Genomic DNA, 20,202 nt, shown 5'->3' with positions numbered 1-20,202 from the left:
CCCCTGCATTTCTTTCTAGTTCAAACTGTCTTGTCATGAAAATGGTTCACAGATCCAATTCACAAAGACAATACTAATTTATTTGTGGAAGAAACCTGACTGATAAGGCATATAATTCTTAGGCTAAAATGAAGATTATTTTTAATACAGATACTTTGTCATTTTAGAATGTGTTTTCTTAAAAATGAATAATGATAAACCCTTTAAACATGGGGGGTTTTTTATGCTGTCTGCTAATCTCTGGTTTATCTGTTGGTCTGTAAGCAAGAAAACCAATCAATATTTTGTTGTGTAGATATTTAATCCATCAGATGTTTACCCTGGTTCCTCACACCAGGCTGTAATTAGTCCAGCAATTCCCTAACGTGGCCACAGAACTTTGCACAACAGCTAATGCTGTGGAGCCTATCATATACCTTCCAAATTGTTTCTGCATTTTCCTCTAACCCTCTCCAGTGTAAGAGATTTAAAAGTAGACTATAAAGGCATTGGTCAGACCTCAGGATAGAATTGGTCAAGATATAATTTCTCTGTGGATTTAAGCTACAGTTCATTTCAGATTGTACTGAAATTGGAAGTATTCAAGACTTTGAACTTTGTCAGATGTATATTTATAGAACAGTTCATTGGGAAAGAGTGGGCAAAGGTTGGTAGTTAGTCTTCTGATAATTATCAATCTAACATCGTTGTAGTAAATCACAGATGTGCAAAGTCTTAGCACATAGAGAAAATACTGATTTTTAATAAGAAGTTCAGAAAAGTCAGCTTTTCACTGGCATTTTTTTTCCTACAAAACATTTAATACAAAATTGAATTCTCATTCTGAATAATACATAATATAGGCATTATACCTTTTCTTGGGTTCCCATTCTGAAAGTCCAGCTGAGGTCAAAGGACATTATTCCCAAAACTACCTTTTCAATAAGATAAATACTTAAGAAAAATGAGAAGTCATGCAATGAACTCACAATGTTGATATAGCGAAAAAAACCTGATGGATCCACAGACAAAATATTTGTATGAATCCCCATAGAGGTGTATGATACAAAACAAAGAGAATATAGAAAGAAGCATTGCTTAAAGAATAATGGAAGGCTGAGGAAAGGTAACAGTCTTTCTGTTGGCTTATTTTTTTTTTTTTTAACTTTAATTTTAATTTAAGTTTTACCCTCTGGCAATATCATGAAATGAAAGAACAAAAGAATACATTCTATTTGCAAAATTTATGTTAATAAATGTAGGAAGCATGATAGATTTGGCCAGGTAGGGATTTATGAAGGGAAAACAAGACAGGGTACAAGAAGCTCTAGACCCAAAAATACCCACAGAAAGGACAGTGTGAGGCAGGACAATATTTACTATTAAAAGAGGATTAGATTTTTTACTTCTATCTCAGTAATGTTAGGAAACAGTAACAGGTGGTAAGTAAAGGTGAGACACTGGGGGAAGAGATAACTTTTGGAGAAACTCAAAAATAAGGTGGGGCATGTGGTATATAAATATTTGAGGCTCTGAATCAGGAAAACATAGTGCTTTAATTATGCTGGACAGATACTTGCATCAATAGAAAAATGTTATCAAAATAGGCTTTTGATGCAGTATATTGGCCAAAATGTTCCTGTCTGCATTGTAATGCAGAGTGTGCATTGCAGGGGACTATCTGTCACGGATCTGAATGTTGGTTTTGTTTGGTTTTGCTTATTTTGGATAGTATGAAAAATATCTGGAAACATTTGGTAGAAAATACAAAATACAAACACAAAAGGCAAAAAATTTCTAAAGAGCTCAATTCACAATGAGATATTTACCTTATGGATTTTCAAAAGTGCTGTAATGTAGCAAGTCCCTCTGAGAACAATTTGAAAATCTACCAATTTCTCCAAAGTGCCTAATACAAATCTGAGGGCTCTTGGTAGCCTTCAACAAGTTTTTTGCTTTTTTTTTAATGTTATATTATTTTATGGTCTGAAGATGAGAGGACTCCTTTGCCAGTACTTTTTCATGCATTTTTTCACTACATAGATTGTCATCCCAACAAGTGACCCAATTTTGAATCATTTTCATGAGTTCACACAGGTTTACATGTGAAGAATCTATACCAAAGTCGTTTTATGCCAATCACTGATCACTGATCTCTGAAACAAGACGCTAATGAAACAGGAGAATGAACATACAATTGAAGTACTCTGTCTCTCTTACACAGATAGTAAAAGTTTAAGGACTCAAACCACAGGTAGAGCAAATGTGTTAAACCTCTTAATCATGGTTTAATGATACATTAATCCAAATTAATCCAAACTTCTCTGTCTTATTTTTACAGATTAATCCAAATCAATTTTTTATGAGTATCACTTAACCGACTCTGTTTCATGGAAGCTTTTCCTTGACTCTTAATTTACAAGTAATTCTGATCTGTATTAATTTAACTAAGTTTATTTTCAGTGTGAATGAAACTTACGGATTCAAATATTTGTAAAAAAGGAAATAAGTATTAATAACTGAAGAAACTAAACCAAAATTACTTTAACAAAGGCAAATGCAGAACAGTTTTTGTGTTGTTTACCTTGCTGTCAAATAAACCTTCCTCACACTGTTTGTGTTATGCTGGGCAGAGCTGTATAACATTTCTCTGCTGGCTGAACTTACCTCCCCTTCTGTGGACTGTAAGTGCAGCTCTTTCCTACAGGTAGCCTTTAAGTCTCCTGCAGCTGCATTGACTTGCACTCCCCTGGGTGCTTCCATCACCAAAGATCTAGTAGGAGATTCAAGTCTGAAAGACAAAAACAATTACTGAGGAAAAATGCACTGAATCCAACCACCAAAATCTTCCCAGCCTCAAAACCCATGATGCAGGTAGATATTAACATACTGTGAGAGGTAACAAAGGAAAACTGGATTATAAGTGTGATTCCATGACTGACTTTTATGGCACAGAGAAAGAAAAAAGTTAAGCTTTTAAGAATGTATTGATATAAACTTATCTGCTTAGTGATGCTTTCTGGCACTAGCACTTAATGCATCCAACTGTACTAATACTGAAATATAGGTGCTTAAGAATATGCATATCTCCGTTAATGCTTCTGTAATGACAATTTAGTACTAAAGTCTTCTTAGTGACTGATGATAAATGTTTAACTAAATAAAGAGAAAACAAAACCTTTAAATATTTTCAATTATGTGAAACTGGGTAGAATGACTTTGCTTTGAAAGACTCATTTCATGTTTAGCGGCTTCATGTATGAAGAGAGGATAAGAAAATCTGTTATGTTGCTATTATTTGGGGCATTGTATGGTTTTTCTGTTCTCCAAAATACCCATCATGCTCATATAACCCTGTTATAGTGGGGTTAAGACACACATCACTGCTTCTTGGTATCTCTATTCAAATCAATTCTTGTTCTACTGTCAGTCCTTCCACTTCTCTCTTCCTTATACTCAAGCTCCATCAGCCTTGATGCAGAACTATGATAATTTCTTAGCTGTGCTTTCTCATAGTACTGTAGAGATTTCTCTTGAAGGGGAAATACTAATGCAAAGATTTGTAGAAAACATGCTCACATGCTGAATAGGGAAAATGACAGGATGAACACTGGAAACAGTAACTCGGGTTCTGATTGTGTTCAGTTGTAAACTTATTGCATAGTACTATAATGGAGGGAGACAAAATTTTTTATCTATTTATAACTTAGTAATATAATGGCAGGACACAGTTCCACTTTATCTGAACAAAGGCTTTTTGTAATATGAAATATGCCAATGATAAAAATGTCTAGACTGAGTAGCTTGAAGAAAACACTGTATTTCCCTCTTAAGCAAATTATAAGTATTAGGGTCATATGTATCCAAAAATATAATGAGGTACTAGATGTATAAAGGAGAGAGTAGTTTGACAAAGAATTTGGTGCAAAAAAGCCAGATGAAATCTGTCAAGCAATGGAACAAGAGAATTTCAAAATATTTCAACTATTGCATTTTTTAAGTACACAGACTAGTACTGGATTATCATTTTAAAAGCAAAGTACCACATCTGCATGCAAAGAAAGTCACTGAGATGGTGTCTGTGAAACATTTCTGTTTGTTGCACGTCACTGACACTCAATAGGGAAAGGAAGAAAAGAAATGAAAAAAAAAAAGCAAAGCATTTATTCAGCAACACAAAATAAAGCTATTAAAAGCAGGTGTCCAGATAGAGGAAACACTGTTTGTAGATCCTGATATAAAGAAAAAAAACTACATGGGATACATATAGATAGGAGCAATAGAAAAATATATATCTCTGCTGCTGCTAGGCCATTTTCTTTCTCTTTTTTTGGTGCTTTGTAGGGAGAAGTTGATAGGAGGTTCTGCAGTTCTTTGTACTGGGGAAGAATCTAAATATCATGAATTATTTAATAATATACACAAGTGGTTTTCAGGTAGCGCTTTGTGAACTTCTGATGGCTACAGGACAGCAGAAAAAGAACTTCCAAAATATTTTATAAATGATGTAAATTATAAAGTTTAGAAATTAGGTTTCTGAAAGTACTCCATAGCCTTAATGAGGCTTTACCTTGATCTTAAAAGGAAACTGAATGGTATAAATGTTAAATGATTTTATACTTTGATTCCATATTTTTAAGCAGCATATCATTTTGATTTATAACCTACTTTCCAAGAATATTAACATTACTCTGTGGTTTCAGCTGCCATTTCATAATGATAAAGCTGAAAGTGTTCTTAGCTACATTTATTGCATTGAATTCATGTGTCTTAGCAAAGTCACAAATAGTTCTGATGTCATCACATCAAAATGCCTCAGTGCTAACTAAAACTTTTCAGCAGGTGGACAATTAAAATCTGTTTAGGAACATCCATCAAGAAACTATGGTTTTCTTTGAAGATTAAAGTTTTGACAGTGTATAGCTTAGAGTTGTTTAGTATAGTTTCATCACAGTTTTTCAAGAAGTACATTAGCATAAATTGCTTTAAATTTGTCTAAAAACAAGATATTTGGGCAATTAATTTCTCAACTTGAAAAGTTGATGATATCAGAGTTCTCCACACCATGGAGATTAATTTTTTGGTGTTTTTTTTTTTAGACAATAGAGTTTCTTAGCAGTCTTCTGAAATCAAATAAAGTGGTAGAACTGATGATCATCAGGGCAGGTTTTAAAACACCACCCATCTATTAGTAAAACTGAATGCTTAAATCTGTTTTACAGTTCTCATTTACTTTTCTTACTGTTATTCTTTGACTGATCTGCATCTGAAAAGTGACTGCAGCATGCTACTGCAAATGCAAAAGTCTATACAAATAGATTATTACCTCAATGTTTTGAGATAAATTAGGTTTGATATGCAGCTTCTTTATAGTATCTTTTCTTTACCATGTTTCTGATACCTTTAATCTCTACTATAAACTCATTGTAACACCCCACACTGTAATGCTCATCCCTCTAAGGAAAAGTGCATTATTATAATAGCATGTGGAGAATCTGCTTTCCTTTCAGATTTACTGATGGCCTGTCACAGTGGCATTTACATCTATGAGTGAATCCTATTAATAGAATTAATTTTTCTTTCCCAAACAACACACTGCTCTGATGGAGACGGTAACTACTGCTATTATTAGACAGAAACTACAGAACTGTAGGAAAGACAAAGAGACTTTTAAAAAGAGTTTTTAAATAATATAATTGGTCAATTTGTTGTATGTGATGAAGCAAGATGATCTATCTACAGCAGAGAAGGGCTTTTTCTTTTTAATTATCAGTGGTTAATTTGTGAAAAAAGATAAATTTCATAAGTTCAAAGCCATGTGAATTTGAGCTGAAATAATGAAAGAATTATGGCTAGAAAAGAGAAACTTTTAAAATATATTGAATATGTTCCTTTGAAGGTATTAAAATATTTCTCATCAGGAATGCAGAAATATTTTTTCTTCATTTGGTATTTTCTGTTTACAAGCTGACCTAGATAGTATTAGAGAAAAATAATTTAAAATATGAACCAAAAGAAAAGGTTTCCTTTTGGGTTTTTAGCAATATTTTAGATTTACCTCCTGCATATCCCTTATATTCACATGGGATATAATTTATCTATGTTAATTTTTTTCTGTTGGCTAGTGGAAAGTATTTCTTAAAATAGAAGGAAATAGAAGATTTCCCTGTGCAGAAGTGAATAATTTATTTGCTTCATTTCTATTTAAGCCCTATATCCAACCCATGCTACTTAGTAAAACAATTGATATATACCTCTACTGATTTAGAATTTGTATTAGAAACAGTGGATTAAAAATATGCCAGCTAGAGATCTCACAAGTAAAACAGGAACTAATTTATTCTTTATTGACATCTTTATATTTGGGGGTCAAGTAATAATTCCACACTTCCCAGTATTTAACTTTTATATATTATAGTCTTGCCAACACATATTGTGCCTTTTTTTCAGTGAGCATGGGAACCCTGTTAGGAAAAAAAGTTTTGCAAATATAAAACCAACAGAAAGTCTACACATTTACTTGGTAAGCCTTTTGTAGATTTCCATAAATTAAAATCATTGTGACATTGATCTTGCCACCTGCAGGTCAAGAGTTGTGGCAGACTGCGACTGTGGGTGGGTAAGACACAAGGAGAAGGAAGGCAAATGGGTGTACCAAATCTCTCTCTATTCCTCTTCCTACTTTTTGATTGTAAACAAGTACCCTCAACCCCAAAACCTCAGAGAATGCAGGACTTTCCTCTCCCACGAGTGAAATGATTTTGTTCCAAATTAGAATTAAAAATTTTTTTTCAAAATAATTTTGAAAATGTTGTTTTCCAGAAACCTCAAACAATTTGAAATATATATTCTTTCAATTTCTATTATTATGAAAGGAACAGTTAGCTGTCCTAATGCTCAAAAAAAAAGAATTTTCAAGAGTCCTCCAGTGAGACCAAGGGTCCTTAAAGAAGTCCAATGAACACTCATGATGATAGATAAAATTAGGCTTTCCATTAAGTCAATTTCTTGGAAGTCAGGTTGCAACATAAGGAATAGCCAGCGACTTTTATGATCATGGTGACAAAAAATCTTAAAGCTTTTTATTAAGATATTGTAACTATTCAAACATTGGATTCTTGAATAGCTACATTTGACATCACAGTGGGAATGATATGAAAATAACATGATTATTCAATCATTCCAATCTTATTACCTATAATATTTACAAGTTTATACATGGACATTTTACCATATATATATAAAAGTGGCAAAAAATATTTTGATACATTTACATGTGTGAAAATATGCACCTCTTCAAGATGCATATGAATCATTGCCAGAATAATTTTATTTCCTGAAGCTTGTTGTATTCTGATGCTTTTAACAAAATGCTTATTTTTTTAAATATTATTGAAAAGCAGGGGTAAATTTGGAGGACTCAGCATTCTTAATATTGTTTACTGATCATCAGCATTTCTTTTTTAAGAAGAAAAATTCTCATATGTTCATATGAAACTTACTTTCATTTATGTGAAAACCTAATCTTGGGCATGATTTGTCTCTCAGTTTTGTGACAGCACACACAGCTCTTAAGTAAAAGAGAGTTAAATCATTGTTTTTATGAAATTAGTGTTGGCTTGAACCAGAAAATATTAACCTTTTTTTTCCCCAATTTCCAATTGTTCAACTCATGGATGATAATCTTAAGCAAAGAGGAAACTTTCATGACTTAAATCAGAATAGTAGAATGGCATTCAGTACTGCATTTCATGTTATGTCCATGTTCTGCATGTCACTGACTTTAGCATGTGTCAGCATGCCCTTATTATAACTCCTAAAATTCTCACTAACCTAGAAATCACTTCACTGGCCTCAAAGATGAGTTCTAATTGCCCTGTACATGCCACAGGTTTAAATCCAATAGGTCTGCATTGTCATAGCAACATTTGAAACAACTGAATATTTTAATGTTATTTGGCATAGATGATAAATAAGAAAAACAAGTTACCACATAAGGAAATAAAGGATCTCTTCTGAGAATATTAAAAAAATAGTTCTTACTGAGGAGGAAAAGTAAGGAATAAAAGATCATTAAAGAGTTTTTCAGAACTGTTATTAAATGAATAGAAAGAATGAAGAAGCATCAAGAAAAAGTGAGAAAGGCTGGAGAAAGCAATTTAACACAAGAGCTTGAGTAAATAAGCAGGTGATGTGAGGAAGGTTAAAGAGAACATACTGCATGATTGTTTCTTAGCATGGGTGAAGGCATAGCCAGAAAAGCTAAAGACAAGGAAGCTGTCAAAACCAGAAGTAATATTAAGAAGAAAACAAACGAAAACCGTAAGTGGCATCTCAGGTAGTAAAAAATCATGCAGTTGTTAATTTAACTAAAACTCAAACCTTTGAAAATCAAGAAAATTAGTAAAAATATAAGGTTTAGAACATGAGCTTTTATTTCTTGGAGAAACACCAAAACATGCTTGAAAGTCTAAACTTCCAGGCTGTGAGTAAAACTTCTGGATATGAGACAATCCAAAACAGTTGTTTAAGAGAAGGTATGGGAAAAGGATTTGTCACAGTCCTGACAAATTAGACCTACCCCATTCTACCCTAAATGTTTCCCTTTCCATTATCTTCCTGATTTTTATTCTGGCTTGAATCCCTTCCTACACATGCCCTGCCTTTCTGCTACACATTCTTACATGAAGTTTATCTTTCCAGAAATAGCTCTATTACCTGAGTTGCCTTTCAGAATATATTTCCTTGAAATAGAAATCTGTTTTGTCAGAAAGAGATTGACGTAACATACCCACAGCAAATGCTCGAGTGCTTGTCAAGAGTTAGATCTGAAGATAAAGTGCCGGGGGGAGTCTGAAGGGTCTCAGTTTTGAAAACCATTAGCTTCCTGTGATTAGGAAGTTACAGTCCAGACCACATGCAATAATAGTCTAATGATAGTTTCTACATTGTTCCTCTAAGAAGTCTTAAGCTGATATAAACAGATGTATTTTAGCTGAGACAAACTGTCACATGGTTAGATCCACATTTTGATAAAACTCCATCTCATGCAAAATTATTCTCCTGAAATTCCTTTGACAGGTCTACTTCAAACTCTGCAGATTAAACATAGCAGAGAGCTTGGAATATACTTTCCAATGTCCCATATTTGGACTGTACTGAAACATTCCAAGAAGAAAATCAAAAAATCAGCCAATTATAAAAACAAATCAGAAAAGGTTTGGTGAGTTTACTTTCAGTCACTTTTTTAGGGCAACCACCATGTCCAAAAAAACTAGAGAGGTATTTTTACTTTCTGCAATACAAAATTGAGTGGTAGATAGTGAAGAAGTCAAAAACGTTTGCTAATTCTTTTGGAAGTGAATTCCATCTTGAGATACAACAAATGATAAAATGTGAATTGAGGATAAGACATGTAAAATCATGCATTCTTCTCTAGGGCTAAAGGCTATCTTTGGAGTTCTCTGTATAATTATAGCTATAAGCAGTGGGAGCAGTTTGGTGGACTGCAGAACTAATAGTTTTAGAAACTCGTGTACTCCCTGTAACTTCTGAGCCTCCTTGTTCTTATATCCAGTCTCTATGAACTCCTGATCCTTTGTCTGACACTGACATGGTGCTTAGAACCCAAACCATACTTCTGCACTCACAACCACAACACTGCTACAAATTCCATGTACTACACATGCTGGTGGGGTACAACCAGTAAGACCATGAAGCAAGATGTTTCAGAAGCTGAGGGTATTCTGAAGCCAGGTGTATACAAATGGGTAAAGTTACAGCAGGAAATACTAGTACTGTGAGCTGCTTTTCAGTTACTGTTTTGTGCTGGTTTGGCCAAATTTAGAAATACATCCTCTGAGGGAAGGCACAACCACCCCTCCCCCACCAGGTTCAGGAAAAATAAATTTTCCTCGAAGGAAAGTGAAGGAGATGAAAACTATTTATTTAACAAACACATGGGAAAAGGAAAATAATGCTAAATAATACAATCTCTTGCTGTGGAGGAAAAACCTGGGAAAGTGTTGGAGTCCTCCCTTTGGTCTCCTTGGAGCTGGGACTTGGCCCAGGGCCAGGTCCTCTGCACTCAGTGGAAAGTCCTCCCGATATGTTCTGATGTTGAAGCAGTCCAGCACAAAAGGGAGAAAATCCAAAATTCCAGGGAAGGAAAAAAGTTCAACTCTCAGTCTCTCTCTGGAGAAAAAAGAAACTGAAACTGGCCAAAAACTGACCCGGGAGCAGCAAGCCGGGTGCCTCCTCCCTCCCCTGCCGCAGCTGGAAAAAAAGTCTCTATCTCTGTGTGACCTTGAACAAGCTGCAAACTGCTTTGAAAAAGTTTTGCTCAGTTTTTCCTTTCCCCTCTCAGGCTCAGTTTAGAGGCATAGAAAGGAACAAGAATTAATTTCTGGGCATAGGGCAGTGATATGGGATACACATCATAAAGTCACCCCAAGACACTGGCTTTCAGAAAATGCAGAGAAACATAAAGATCTTTTGCCTTTCTATTAAATATGTACGAAACTGCCTAACTGCTTCATAAACTATGAGGGACATGAGAGAATGGACAGACACACAGCAAAATTAAGAAGCCTTGTTTCCTTGTGGAAGTGGCTAAACAGTGTCGCTCAAAATGAAGATACTCGCAGAAAAGGAACAGTGGAGTGAGGACAAAATCTCCGTGGAGAAATGTAGTATAAGGAAAGACTAAAAAAACTAAATATTTCTCAGATGGAAAAAAAAATAAAAGTAGCCCTTTTTAGTAATGCATTAGTAAGCCTGTTCACTTAGAATCAAAAGAAAGACATGAAATGAAAATACTATGTTACAGCAACATTACTTAAGGTCGTACAGTACAAATTTTATGGACTCTAAGTAGTATATCAAATCATGTTTCATCAGAAAATCTACAGCAAAATGGAGTATGCAGGTATGGTGAAACAAGACTGTGTTTGGTTTAGAGTCCAAAGCACATCAGAAATGAGTTCTAGTATCTCCAATGTCATCTCCTGGGCATTGAGGACTGTTGCTCAACTTCCATTTAAAAAGAGAGTGAAACACTTTTACTTGCAGTATCTGTGAAAACAAAGAGCTTGAACAAATTGTGGGCTGTTGTACCTAGTCCTAGGCTGGACCTATGTGAAATTAGAATTATTTAAGTAGCAGCTTGGATCTGGAAGCAGTTGAAGAGCAACCACAGTAGAAACAAGCCTTGGAGAAGCCGAGGACACCTCCTGAAACCTTGAATATCTTCCTGTGGTACTCTGAGCACTGGTCATGCCTGCTGTTAGACCTGAGGGAGCTTCATGTAAACAAAGATCCTCGGCTGCCTTCACACTAATTGCAGTGTAAAGTTGCCATGCCTTTCATTAACTCAGCACTGTGCAAATGCTTTCTACTCCTATGAGCTTTATATGGGTTTTCAGATGAGGTTGATAGGGTAATATATTTACTCTCCTAATCCTGTGTAGCCTGACACAGCTATGCTTGGAGCCCATCTGTGGGTTCCTGGAGCCATGACATGGCATCATCATAAAGCCCAACAGAAAAGGACCTGCGGGTGCTGGTTGACAGCAGCTGAACATGAGCCAGTGTGTGCCCAGGTGGCCAAGAAGGCCAGTGGCATCCTGGCCTGGATCAGCAATAGTGTGACCAGGGCAGTGATTGTCACCTGTACTCAGCACTGGTGAGGCCACAGTTTGAATCCTGTGTCCAGTTCTGGGCCCCTCACTGTAAGAAAGACATTGAGGTGCTGGAGCGTGTCCAGAGAAGGGCAACAGAGCTGGGAAGGGTCTACAGTGTAAGACATAGGAGTGGCTGAGGGAGCTGGGGTAGTTTAGCCTGGAGGCTAAAGAGAGGCTCCAGAGATTTTTCTATCTCTTGCGATAGTAATATTTTTATCCTTCATATCTTGGTTCCTACCTTTTCCCTTTCCAATGTCAAATATAATGATCATCACTGAACACTAAAGCAAATTATTCTTTCTGTTTAAGAGCCATACACATCTACCTTTTGTTTCTACTCTGTCCTATCTGCACAGCAACTACAACCTTTCATAACTGGCTTTCTTCTCTGTCTACATCAATGTATTTTTAAATTGTTTTATATACATATATATGTGTGTGTATACATATATATATAAGCACATATATATTTAAAAAGAGAAGCTTAACTTTTGGAAATTTTTTGAATTTTACTATACTCATACCTATTTTTGTATGAATATGTTAAAAAAAATATTTTCAAGAGCTAGTCATAAGACTAAGCAAACAAGTTTTGGTCAATACACATGCCCAAACAATGAAATAACTAACCCAAATTATGAAAACAAAAATAATGATTATTTCTATTTTATTAAAAAAGGACACTGAAAGTAACTAGAATCTGATATCATTAAAACAGTATAGTAAGGAAGAGGAGTTTATTTACTCTGCTGCATCTTCTACCTTTTGATGAGGTTTTGTTTATTCTTTGATTTCTGGCTAAAAATAGATGAACAGAGTCAAGGTGATTTTGTCACTCTCACCCTGCTCAGTTGACTAACAGGCTAAGGTCAAAATTTCTGATGTGTTCTCTGGCTCCAGGCTTTTACAGAATAGATATTTTTGCCTATTATTAAACCACCACTTAAATGTCACAAAAGGTGTCTCTTACAAACCATCAGACAACTCTGAGTGAACCAGACCTCCTGTGTAAGATACATGTATTTTGAATTCTTATTAGAGATAAAGTAGGATCCAACTATCTTGTGTGGTTCCTTGCCACTTGAGCAATTTTCATGTCATTATACCCAGCATTAGCTTGCAGGATTAACTGGTAGTGGTGTGCAAGGCATGACATAGAAGAGAAAAAATAATTAAATTTATCTTGCATTTATCTCCAGAGGACAACAAAAAATTAATTCATCCCCTTATAAAGGATGAAGGTTATTGAGAGCAAATTTATCTGCATCTAACTACTGTCTATTTTGTGCATGGATATTGCCTATTAGTGCACCATGTTTTAATGCACTGTTGGCCTAAAACCAGTAATTGGGGAATATATTGGCAGTTTAGTTTTCCTAACTGTGTTCCTGTGAGAAACAGTAGCGAGAGAAATAAGAAGATTAAATTATTAAGATATAATTCATTTTCCTGATTCTAATGCATGATTCTTTTATGCTACTTATCCCAACTAATGACAGCCATGTTTAATTAGTTTTTGGGATTTGATACAAAAGCTTTCACAAAGGACATATAACAACACTGTCTGAAAGCAAAACCTTTCTAGCTATTATTTGAAAATGCAAGCGAGGAGAAAGATATGACCAAAGTGGTTGGACACATAGGAATGAATTACATAAGAACTCAACTAAGGTTTATTTTTTCACAACAGAATTTTAATAGTAAATATCAGGGGAGCTTCTCTATATGAAGACCTCAAAATCTGGCTATAGAACTAAGAGTGTCTGAGGCAAGGTTTAGATATGTGGAGGTAATGTGAATCTGACTTTCCCTTTTTGTCTCCCGGTCTACAATAGATTAAACTAAAATCCCAGGAAGTAATATGATCCTGGTGGTTATCAAATTCTTAGACAAAATTTTCTAGTTATGTTTCACTCAGAGTAATCAAGGTGGTCATTGCTCCATTTTTTAAATTCAGTAGTCAGCCGTTTTACATATACAAGGCTATGAATAGGTGTCTGGCATATTTTATTTTGGGGAAAAAGAAAAAAACTATCATGCCTGAGGTTTATTGATTGACCACAAATACATATTGCAACATGAAAAATATGGGATAATTTATGCTTTAATTAATGATCTAATGTATATTCTATTATCTTTCAGCCCTGTATACAATAACTCTCATAGCCTAATATATTTGCACTTAAGCACTGCAACTTGCTGTCAAATTGCATTCAAGTCTGTCCACCGAAAAAAATGAAAAATGTTAATTCAACAAATTTTCTACTCTCCCCTTACTTACCATCAACTTTAACCATCCAAAGACACAGGGATGCAACACTTGGAAAAATACTTCTTGGACTGCCATTATTGAACACATTGGGTAAGTTTATTCGAAAACATTAAAAAGTAATAATGGCAATTACTATAAGGAAATTTCAGCCAACTAAAATTTCCTTATAGTAATTGTCATAATTTTAAAATTATTAAATTGACTTGAGAGTTTTAAAAAAGAATATGATAGAATCCCAAATAATAGAGTGGAGCACGTGAATACAAAAACTTGCAAAACACAATATGGACTGAATATATTAAGAATAAATCACTTACAGGTAAGCTAAGGTTGCTTGACCAAACTCCAAGGATTTCTATTTCTTCAATTTTATTAATAAAAAGTATGAGTTAAATTAATTATTAATGAGAGGGCAGAAAGTTGAATGCCAAATGCTTCCTACTTTAAGCCCATCTTGGAAAAATGAACTGAAGGAACAGTGGAGTTGAAAACATTAAGCAACAATAGGAATCATGGCAATGAATTAAGACAAAAGACTGGAGGGGTCAATGTCCCATGTGTAAATTTCAGAAGCAACATGAGATGATTTTAACCTTACTTAAATTAATCCTGAAGACACAGGATAATCTGTTTTACACACATTTTCACTCTGTTGATATTATTTAATGATTAAAAAGAAGTAGAGAAAGCAGTGTTTCCATGTTCTTTTGAGTGGAACAAATTCCAGCCTTTAACCCAAATATTTGGTCCCCTGAAAAATGAAAAGCTTCTTATGCTTCTACTTTGATTTCTGCTGAACTTCCTCTGATTAGAGACGATATGACCTTGGCGATTGTTGCTAACAAATGCCTTTATAATTATTTTTCACAAAGGACTGACAGGAGTCATGGAAGTGGATAGAGATTTTTAAGACAGAAATCCAGTGAGCATGATACTCTGGAAGACCCCAGAGCTATACATTACTTTAAAATGTTTAGTGGAAATAATCAAACACAATCATTTACTTTGCACACTCCACATATAATGGTCAAACTTGTCCATATGGACAGCTTCCTGCAAATGGTTTCCACAGCATCATTACTGTCCAATGATCCTAAATGCCTTTGCAAATGTAAGGAAGAGCATTTAACTATGCTATTCTGTAGCAATTAATCATAAACACTTCTGGGCAGGTAAAGGGATAGTTATATAACGTTCAAAAAATCACAGTAGAATTGAATCGAAGTCTGTGCTGTTTCTTACCAGTTCTGCTGGGAGGAATACAAGGAAGGACCTTTGATTTTTTGTGATTCTCATTACTCATCCATATAAATCACAGATTAGTACTTAGCAGTGCACATACATGCACTTCAAAGAAAAGCTTTCACTTTAAAATTTTCTAAGTTTTCTTTCTCAATCTACAGATGCCTTAGTAAATTTTAAACTTGATCTTCTACTATCTACTGATTTCTCCACTTTTTCCACTATGTACAGAAAACTTTGGATTTTTTTCATTTAGAAAGGGAGCATCACTTGGTAATGAATTTTTGAAAAATGCGTGCGTAGTATTAAAAAAAAAAAAAAAAACAACAACCCAGAAACACCACTAAATGTAAAAATCTGGGACTGTTGACTTTAACTTGACTTTTATATATTCTGTAACAGCTCATAAAAAATCAAACACCTGGTCTGATGCTATTGAACAATACTGTACACATTGGACCTTAAGATCACCTGAATATTCCAGTCTATAGGGAAAACATATTTCTCAAGAGTTCTGCTAGGGGAGACAGGTCATATATAAAAAAAGCACTGTATTTTACATTTCATGTGATAGAACTTTGTGGGGTTTTTTTGACTAGCTAGAACAAACTGGAGTCTTCCAGTGTTTTGGATATCTATGAGTCATTAAATAGGCAGTATATATATTACTATACAGATATTCTTCTTTTAATCCAGACAACTTTTGTTGAGAATGTTTGATTTTAAAACAATTCTTTGAACACCTACTTGAGGTCTTGGGAAGGTTCTGCTCTGATATGGGGTGTCTCCACAGAGTGCCCAAACACTGCCCCTTCTGTGCCTAAAATACATAAATAAAATACAGTACAATTACTTTGGAAAATAAAAACACATTGAAATATATAACCACAAATTGACACTTTTAGGCCAAAATGTCTGATCAAATCCATTATTAATGAGTACAAATGTTTCTTCATGTTTACATTTTCATTTCTATATCAAAATCTGGACCAACATCCTGTGAAACTCTGGATTTCTGCTTACCAGTTGAAGAATTTCACATACAAATCTGAAACACTTACAGATCCAATTTTTTCAGCAATGGTTTGCCTGAATGTTTATCTCCATATTTTGGAGAACAGTTATTTTACAGAGAATGGAAATAATATCATAAATTTGTGTGACAAAAACACGGTAGAGAAATATATGCTGTATTTTACACTGTGGTTATTTTGATTACTTAAATTGACATGCCAAGCTGTTAGAAGTTTTGAAATAACAGTCAATTGCATGAAGTTGTTAGCTCAATCTAGATATCTGACAGTTTCAGAGTTTTCTTCCATCAGATCTTTCTCATTGAATAATTTTATTCTCATGGAATGCACTTTGGGTTGAGTGTTAGTAGTGGATGCTGAGGTATCTCCTACTAGGCATTTAAAATCCAGGCAAAGAAAATGGGTAACAATGTTCCAAAACGGAATTGCTTCTCTATTGAATTTTGATTTATATTACTAGGTCCAAGTTGAATTTGATAATTCCACAGTTTTCATTAGATGACCAAGATTTTTCATGACAAACTCTTCTTCAATTAAAAAATAGAATTCTGGTAAACATTCACTGAAGTTATTTGAAAAAAAAGACAGTTCTTTACATAATCAACTTTAAATGCATTTCTTGAAAGAAAATGAGGGGGGAGAAAACCACAAAAAAATAAATAATTGGGATTTTTGTTCTTTGTTAAAGTAATAGAAAACTCAAGAAATTTATATGTAGGGAACAGCATTATAAAATCAGCATTCCTCTTAACTCTCACCTACAAGGACTGAACACATAAAAGTTATTTATACCACTCAATTCACATTTAATAGGTAGAAATAGCCTCCCTGTGTTCTTAGGTGTTTGAAATCAGCCTTCTTTCTTTCACTCCCTGAACAATCATCCTTGTTTTCTGATTTATTCAATGCCAGTATTTTTGTCATCCACTTACATAAATTTTACTTTCCTTCTCTGAAGATGGTTTACTGGTCATTGTGTAATGCAAATAGCCTAGAACTAGGGAGTGAAAGTCTTACCGACAGAGAACCTCCAGCAAAGGTGAAATAACTGAATAAAAATGTGTAAAACAGATAATGCATTTATCTTCTATCAAAATAAAGTCAAGAAAACTGTCTGGGATAACTATAGCTGATTACTAAATATTCTTGAATTAATTGCCATATTTCAACAACAGAAGGTTTCTTTTGTTCTGAGACTTGAATTCTGAGTAAACCAAAAAATATACCTACAATATCTCACAGTAGATCGGTAAGAAGTGCTCAACAGAGGCACCACTCTGCTACAATATTTTAAATACAATAAAATATTTTCAATTTTTTAAATATTTAAATATTTTCCAAACTTTTTCATAAACTGTGAATGTCAAGGAAGGTAGCTATTAAATATTTTTGCAGTTAACCAATGATATTTAGTTTCCAATCCTTACCAGAATTTGAAAGCACAATGAGGTTATAAATGTTAAATTGATAAAATTGGTTTTTAAACTGGTTATAATTTTCTAAACTCCACCTTCATTAAAAGAAAAAAAAAAACAAACCAAACCAAACCAACCAACCAACCAACCAACCAAAACAAAAAAAACCCCAAACACCTCCCAAAACCTTCATTGTAAAATGGTCAACTAGTATGGAGTATTGAAGACAGGATGAGAAGATTTCTGAGCATAATGAATTAAAATCCACTTTTTCATCTCCAGAAATCTATAACGTTTGCAAATATTCTGGAAAAGAACATCGAAAACAACTTTATTACAATGCTGCTTTGACGATCTCCCAAAAAACCTCAACATCAAGCTTTGCTGAGTGTTATGGAAAACCACAGGAGGAAAAAACCCAGAATCTCTTTTTTCCCAAGTACTATTCCTAGATGTGCTGTGCAGAATCTGTTTTTTTAAATTTGGCAATGACTTGTTGTTCTCTTTCCTTTAAAAGACTGGAATAGCATGTCTGTATAGCCAGGCCTTGTGTCACTCAAAATAAAGCTCATCCCCATCTATAATGAAACCCTCTGGGAGCTGAATATCCAAAATCAAAGAATGTGTTTCCAGATTCCACTCAACTCTTTCATCAGTAAAATGAAATGCTTTCTACAACTAAGGGCCCTTTATATTTTTGAAAGTGGCAATGAGCTATGAAGATGTAAATAACCCAGCAGAATGCAGAGTTGCCCCCAGTCTTGACCCTTATGAGAAGTATTTGAAAGAGCATTATCAATGCAAAGATGCACAAAACTTCATTTTAGTACGAGTCAGACATTAAATCAATCAGAAGTGCCAAAGGTAATATCAGGCAAAGACTGATAATAGAAGTTAAATGACAGCTGGTTATAACCCAGCTTTAGTATTTCCTCATTTTCAGCATCATTTTTTTTAAAAGACAAGGCATTTTTTCCCTAAGAAAATAGAATTTTGCAAAGAAAGACCAGGTTTTTCAAGCAGACTGGAAATCCAGGCACGTAGAATTAAGGACAAACTGATATAATTAAATAAAATATAGTTAAAGTTAAACCAAACCAAATATGCTCCTTTTGCTATTTGAAGATGCAATCTTGCTAAGTTTTCTTCTTCTCATAGAGCCTCAAAAGCAGAAGCATAACAGTTCTTGTGGTAAATGCTTTAACCTTAAAAAAAAGCTTTCAACAAGTTCAATAATATCTCCAATTCCCTTTATTACATTGTGGAATAAAAGCAGGCACTTTCAGTTATCTTGGTTTTAGTAAGAAAGGTGAAAAAGATCAGCCAACCAGAATTTACGGACATGTTTCAAGCAGTTAAACAGCTGGATCAAGAAAAAAGAAAAGTGCTTGTACAGGAAATAAAAGAAATTGATCAGCGTTACTAAAAAATACAGAAGAAAAAACTGATTTTTTTTTTCAATTAACTATATGCAAATCTGTAGTAATTTGATGGAAAGTTTAGACCATGTAGCTTAGTACTCTTAAGAAATGTTACTACGAACATACCTTCTAATGATATAACTAAATAAATAGAACTATAAATCCAAATTCAAAATCCATAGCATTATTTTTTTAATGAATGAAATATACTTTAGGTGTTTGATAAGTTACTGTGTTAGAACACTTATTTTTTACAGAAATAAGAGGAGCGTCTAATAACTGTATTCCCAGACTTACAGAATCATAGCCAAGACCTACTTTGACATGAGTGAAATTCTAGTGAGAGATGAATAAATACAAAAAAAGGTATAAAAAGAAAAGGCTCAAACCTTAAGGCCCTTTCAAGGACAGCTCAAAGGAAGTAGTTAGGGAACTGAATTCAAAGGAACATGAGTTAGAAAGGATAACTATAAAAAGTGATCCTTTTAGAGGAAATAAAATCACAAGTGCAAAGGATCTAAAATCAAGACTGTTAAGTGTAACTGAACAAAATTACTCACACCTTCAGCTTCCAGTGGAAGAGAATGAGTTAAGTAAAGACTTCACTAATAAAGAAGCATCTCTGCAGCCAAATTACTGATCAAAGAATACCAGTTGTTATAGAGGTTGCTGGAGAAAACTCAGTAAACAACATGAGTCAGGTAAAAGGCCAAAAGTTCAATTCGGTATTTATAGAGAAACCTTTTTATGCATAGCTGATTTATAAGCACCAGACCTTTAAGACACTTCTTTGACACAGAGCAAATCAAAATTACCCTTTTGGTACAAGCAAAAACAGTCACACATTCCTGCTGAAACTGAACAATCAGAATTCAGAGAGACCAGTGCAAGCTACTAATTTCTGCTCAACTTACTGGTTCCTGAAATTCAGCCTTTGGGAAACGAGAAATGTCAGAAAAAAATGGAAGTGCAACATTGGCACTTGGTTCTGCATTATATTTGCTTCTGTATGTGTATGCTGAGGAAGTTTTTTCATTTATTCAACCAGCAAATAATCCTTTCATACTTTATGAGCTTACATAACAAAATGGTATCATTCAGTGGCTTTTTAAGTGACTAGGATGACAAGATTGAGCTGGGGTTTTGGTTGGTTGGTTG

The 20,202-nt window shown here is 34.2% G+C and overlaps 1 protein-coding gene across 3 annotated transcripts in view; it reads right to left on the bottom strand.

Annotated features, from left to right (window-relative positions):
* Positions 1-20,202, bottom strand: part of SGCZ (sarcoglycan zeta) — a gene marked incomplete at both ends in the record, with an annotated part of 410,467 nt that overhangs the window by 10,441 nt on the left and 379,824 nt on the right. For all 3 annotated transcript variants that reach the window (XM_082281321.1, XM_082281323.1, XM_082281322.1), the window contains 2 exons: positions 2,647-2,770; positions 15,922-15,994. In XM_082281321.1, the coding sequence (XP_082137447.1) occupies positions 2,647-2,770; positions 15,922-15,994 (197 nt within the window). The remainder of the gene's footprint in view (positions 1-2,646; positions 2,771-15,921; positions 15,995-20,202) is intronic.

The sequence above is a fragment of the Coloeus monedula genome, assembly GCF_965178545.1.
Source record: "Coloeus monedula genome assembly, chromosome: 5".
NCBI lineage: Eukaryota > Metazoa > Chordata > Aves > Passeriformes > Corvidae > Coloeus > Coloeus monedula.
The sequence above is the reverse complement of the archived record's forward strand: the minus strand, read 5'-3'. Positions and strand labels throughout refer to the sequence as shown.